This window comes from Coptis chinensis, chromosome 6 (genome assembly GCF_015680905.1).
Source record: "Coptis chinensis isolate HL-2020 chromosome 6, ASM1568090v1, whole genome shotgun sequence".
In the NCBI taxonomy this organism is placed as follows: Eukaryota; Viridiplantae; Streptophyta; class Magnoliopsida; order Ranunculales; family Ranunculaceae; genus Coptis; species Coptis chinensis.
Genome location: NC_141461.1, coordinates 18109781 through 18115780, shown reverse-complemented (window position 1 = coordinate 18115780; position 6000 = coordinate 18109781). Strand labels below are relative to the sequence as shown.

Sequence of the window (6000 nt, the reverse complement as noted above, 5' to 3'; positions counted from 1 at the left end):
ATTAGCTAAGAATCCTTCAATCTTTATTCTCTCTTTTTTTTTGTTTGCTCCCATTCGTTAGTCTCTCCCATACTCTCGCTTTTCTCTCTCATCAATTGTACCAAAAACCAGTTGAACACTTGAACCCTGCTACCAGTTTTGTGAACACGTGTTTGGCCGTCATTGTGCATGTGTTATGCTAGAAGGACTCTTATTATTTTTGTTGTCATGCATGGGCGCATGGCAACATGAGGAAGGTAAGGACCAAGGTCCAAGGCCAAATATTTGGATGTTGGGCGAAATATCAGATCTCAAAAAACCAATATATATTGGGATATATTGATGTATTATTAGATACTAGCATTTCGCCCGGCCCATGGCCGGGATTGTTTTTAGTTTGGGCTTTACTCGGGTTTTGGGCTTTTGTTTTAATTTTGCATACTATTTATTTGGTTTGGTCTATAAATTTGTGAAAGCCAACGTCCATTTCTACAACTGAAGCCTATAGTGGTCTTAAGAAATTAAAATTTAAAAGTGCGTTAATTTTGAAGCCCAATTTGTTATCAAATGTGGCCTGCTTAATGTAGTTTGTTAGATACGAAAGCCCAAATCCTAGTTTTTGTTGCTAATTGCAAAAGCCCTTTTGGTTTCCTTGTTTATTTTTTAAAAGCCCAATTTATTTCTAGAACACACTACGTGTCCTTTATGTTGACACTTGACACACTACGTGTCCTTTATGATAAGCTCAATTGACTCAAAAGAACAAAGCTACTGCTCATCATCTCGGTTTGTTAAAGGCCAAACTGGCAAAGTTAAGAAGGGAGCTCCTTGATCCACCGAGCAAAGGAGGTGGTGGTGCTGGTGAAGGCTTTGATGTTACTAAAAGTGGAGATTCCAGTGTTGGTCTTGTTGGATTCCCTTCAGTTGGCAAGTCCACTCTTCTCAATAAATTAACCGGAACATTCTCAGAGGTATGCTACTACTCCACAACATACTTATAAAGCTAACATTTAGTTGACTACGCTATAAAGATAAGTTCTTGATGGTTACTTTAAGTCTGAGGCGTTTTGGCTGGTCTATATTGTTGATTTCAATATGTTTCCAGCTGATTTTCCAAATTTCTAAAGCGAAAGATACATCACTTCATCAATGATATCAACGTTAAGACAAATTTATTCACTATGAAGTCGTTTAAGATTTATTCCAGTTAAGTACGCTTAGTTATTCTTTGTTCTATTTTTTATTATTGAATTGTTGTATATATTTTATTTTTAAAATATTGCTTTTCGTATTTTTCTTTTACAATACCCAAATAATATTTTATTTAATCGGATTGTATAATTTTCTTAAACAGATGACTCAATTCGACACACTGATCCAATTGTTTGTTATCTGTTAAATAGTTTTTGTTAATGATTTTTCCTTTTTTTTCTTCTGTTATTTAGTGGTATCTTTCCATTTGATGTTAGTCTTTGTCACTGTTCTGTTTGTGTCTTTGTTATGTGTTGCTTTCTCACTCAATTACTCGCCCTAAAATGAGGTATACTTTACGGTTTGAATTAAGTTATGGGCTAACCTTCGCTTGGCTATATTTTTCAGTTTTGATTTGATTTTCTGTTTCTTTTTCTTTGTTATTTTGTTGGAGGACTCGCCGCTGTATAATATCTTGGGTTGGGCTACTTGAGGAGAATAATGACGCGGTTGCAGGATACATAGAGAAGATTGGGATCTCGTCAACTTTAATTGATCGTTCCTTTGGAGATAGTTTGAAAAAAGCATTGCAAAAAGGTGAAGATGTCATGATAAAATTGGATTGGAGGGAGTCTGTACCCCACCCAGATGAGAGGGTTGAGTTTGAACTTTGGACCAATTGTAATGATGAGTGTGGCATTCGCTGTGATGAGCAGATGAGTTTCATTAAGAATTTCAAGGGTCATGCAGAGATTCTTGAGAAAGATGGCTACGCTCAGTTCACACCACACTACATAACTTGGTATTGTCTTGAGGCCTTTCTCCTCATCAATCAAACCGGCTTTTCTCTTATGATCATATTCAAGGACTCTTGCATCTACTGACTCTTTCACTAGGAGCTTCATTTGGACTACATTGACGTCGCATTGTTTTTTCCTTCCCTCAGAGCGAGTAGAATCATCCTTGTCAATTTCTTCAATGAAAACCACACTTCTTTCTTGCTTTCTTAATGCTGTTAGAAGGATTTCAGGCCATGGTGTGATCTGATTGCCTCTTCTCATGTTCATATGGACAACGTGATTGGCAGTAGACCCATAAATTGACTCCGCAATTACTTGTGCTGTTCTCCTTTTTCCAACCCAATCGTCTCCCTCAATCAGTAACCAGATCCCAGTGTTCTTAGTTGTTTTCGAATTGTGTAAGGCTTCTATGATTAAAGGAGTGGCCTCTAATTAATGATTGTCCAAGTACGTATTATTGCATTATCTGTCTTTAGTCTTTTGGTTTTGCTTGGTAATACCCACTATGACTTTAGGAAAGTTTCAGCTGTTAACTACTCTTATTGTTGTTGTTGCGTAACTACACATTCTAACTTCTGTTCTTCTTCTTGTTTTTACAGAGCTTCTAAACCTAGCTCCCAATTCCCCTGACATGGGCATCTTCACAAATTCTACTAATTGTAACTTGGTAAAGCAAACATTAGTGAATGTTCAAGTACGTATTGTGCGTAACTACACATTCTAACTTCTGTTCTTCTTCTTGTTTTTACAGAGCTTCTAAACCTAGCTCCTAATTCCCCTGACATGGGCATCTTCACAAATTCTACTAATTGTAACTTGGTAAAGCAAACATTAGTGATTGTTCAAGTACGTATTGTATTATCTGTCTTCAGTCTTTTGGTTTTGTTTGGTAATAACTACTATTATTTATCAGCTTTCGAAGATATCAGCTTTGCTGGAAGAGAAGGAGCGTGCTGATCAAATTTATCAGGATTTGAGCTCGTTTAAAGACCAAGCAATTCAGTAGGAGAAATTAGTTTCTGTGATAAGAGTAGGTTTGAGGAGACATTGGGGCAAACACATTTATATGAGGACAAAATAGTCAAATTAGAGAAGACACTTAAGCTGAACATAGAAGATTTGGTGGGAGCAAATAAAGAAATGAAAAGGCTTCAAGTAATTATTCAGCAGAAGGAACATGCTTTATCATTGGTTGTTGCTAGAGAATCTGGGCAGAAAAAGCAAGTTGAATCACTTAGTACATATGTCTGGAGACTGTTAAAGAGTTTGAAGTCATTGAAGTTGAAAGGGAAGCTGAATCAATAAACAACAATCAACAATCAACATCATCATTGTTATTTTCCAACATCTTGAAAGTAAAGGTTGGTTCCAACATTTTATCACTACCCTCACTATTTCTTCTTATTCTTCTTATTTTTCTTTTCTTCTTTTTTTTTTTTTTTTTTCTAGTGTTTTTTTGTTCCGCTATTTTCCAACATACCCTCACTATTTCTTCTTATTCTTCTGTTATTCTTCTTTTCTTCTTCTTCTTATTTTTTTGTTCAGTGTTTTTTTGTTCCAATTCTTCGTCTTCTGTCTGGGGTTCTTCTTCTGTATTTTCTTTTTGGTTATTTTTCTAGGAAGGGTTATTCCCAACCCAACCCACCTAACTTAATCAGAGTACAACACGACAATGGTGATTTTTTTTTTATTAATTTTTTTTTGCCTATGTGCAGGAGTTTATGGAACTATGTTGGTTGTGGAAAAGAACAATCATGGAATTCATTATAAAGGTAAGTTTTATGTAGCTGCCAAATAGATATTGCAAAAAGAATGAAAGAAACCTAACTTAATCAGAGTACAACACGACAATGGTGATTTTTTATTATTTTTTTATTATTTTATTTTATTTTATTTTTATTTTTATTATTTTATTTTTTTTTGGCCTATGTGCAGGAGTTTATGGAACTATGTTGCTTGTGGAAAAGAACAATCATGGAATTCATTATAAAGGTAAGTTTTATGTAGCTGTCAAATAGATAATGCAAAAAGGTGGAAAAGAACAATCATGGAATTCATTATAAAGGTAAGTTTTATGTAGCTGTCAAATAGATATTGCAAAAAGAATGAAAGAATATCGAAAATAAATAAAATAAGCATACTGTTGTACCTGTCAATTAGTAAATCTAACTATGTTGTACCTGTCAATTAGTAAATTTAACTATTTTTGTCAATTAGTAAATCTAACTATATTGACCTGTCAATTAGTAAATCTTAAGCATTGGGTTGTAAGGAACAACCCATCCATTGTCGATTTCAACAGGGTCTATGTATACATATTCTAGTCCAAGTCACAAACACAGTAATAAATTGTAGCATCACTTATTATACATTCAAAATGAATTCCTATTAACACAATAATAAATTGTAGCTTATGATCCAATGATAACTAATTCAACCAAAATGAACTCAATAATAAATTGTAGCTTATGATCCAATGATAACTAATTCATGATCCAATGATAACTAATTCAACCAAAATGAACTCTTAACATAACTTATGATCCAATGATAACTAATTCCTAATGTCTACTCGGCTATTTAGTTATATTCCTTCTTTGAGTAGAAACTATCTTCATTCCAAGTGATTGTCCTGTTGAAAAATAATACAGAAAAAGTAATTAGATTTCCATTTGTTTTATTTTGAAAGATTAAATTTACTAAGACATTTAATATATATAAATGGATACCTTGAGATCTAAAGTCTTGCAGACTTTTTTGGATAAGGGGGTTTCTTCTGGAGGTTTTGTCATAGATTTTTTTTCGGTTTTCCGTTGTTGGTTTTTCAATAGCAGCTACCTCTGAGTTTGTTTCCTGTATTCATAGAGAAATGTTCCAATTGTGTTAGAAATTTTGATGTTTATTTTTTAATTAATTGACGTTAGATATGATGATTAGTACCTTATCTGTAAGATCTATTTTATTTGATACCTGCAGTTGTGTTGAAAACAAAAATTGTTATGCAATAATCATATGTATAAATTCTGAAACGACATTTAATGTATATCCATACCTTTTTATCATTGCTCACAGGACATGCGTACAAAAGAACAAACGATTTCGTGTTATAATTGTTGTTGTTATTGGATTCTTTCATGCGAAAATCGATTTTTTTTCCAACAATGCTTTTCAATATCTTCTCAACCATTTCTTTTCCATTTTTCTAAAATAATTCAAAAAATAAATTAGTGGTTTGTTTAAAGAATTGTAATATATTGTTTTAATTAAAGATGTTTTACCTGTTTTTCAATTTTATAGAGTTCATCCTCCGAATGTTTGATCATGACTTTTCCTATATTTCCAAATGCAATTGTGGTTGTGTAACTTTCATCATCTGTGATCTCAAGTTTTAATTTGTACCTATTTTTCAAAAGTGAAAAATTAGAAAATAATAATAAAAATAAAAATAGCACCTAATTGATCAGAATAGGCATGTTTTATAATTTTCCTACATAGTCATACCTTCTGGAATGTTTTGGATATTTCTCACATCTATGACACCAAAGCCTGGAGTTGATTTCTTCAAGCTTACTGACACAATTTTCTCAAGCTTTATAGTACCATGGTAATATGTCGTCATTTAAAATCTTAGAAACCTTTGCTCTGCATAGGAACGACTTTTCCTGTTTATGAAAAATCAAAATAAATTGTATTAACAATATTATATAATATAAATTGTTTAGCAAAGGATGATAAGTAGTTGTTGTTACCTTTACAGGGTTATCTTGATTTATGATGTCAGTTAAGCTTTGTATCTCGTCCCCTGTTTTTATTTGTTCTAAATCATTTTTCTTCTTCTTCATGTGCTTCTTCTTTTATTTGTTACGCTCTGCATGTTTGGAAATTGTTATTACTTTTAGAAAAAGAAAATTGAATAAATTGAATATAATCAATATGAAATTTTGTTACCTTTCCATGATTGATTCAACTTCAGGTATTTGCAAGTTTGTATATATTTTTGTTCCAAATGTTGATTGGAGAAAACATCCTG

The 6000-nt window shown here is 32.7% G+C and overlaps 1 protein-coding gene across 8 annotated transcripts in view; it reads left to right on the top strand.

The window, feature by feature from the left end:
- Positions 1–718: 718 nt before the first annotated feature.
- LOC147491882 (uncharacterized) overlaps positions 719–6000 on the top strand; it is a 72154-nt gene continuing 66872 nt past the window's right edge. For 2 of the 8 annotated variants that reach the window (XM_086566198.1, XM_086566199.1), the window contains exons 1-6: positions 719–2417; positions 2570–2637; positions 2722–2816; positions 2884–3331; positions 3686–3742; positions 3906–3962. In XM_086566198.1, the coding sequence (XP_086422324.1) occupies positions 3700–3742; positions 3906–3962 (100 nt within the window). In that variant the 5' untranslated portion in view covers positions 719–2417; positions 2570–2637; positions 2722–2816; positions 2884–3331; positions 3686–3699. The remainder of the gene's footprint in view (positions 2418–2569; positions 2638–2721; positions 2817–2883; positions 3332–3685; positions 3743–3905; positions 3963–6000) is intronic. The other 6 variants (XM_086566197.1, XM_086566196.1, XM_086566194.1 and 3 more) reach the window with 6 other exon arrangements.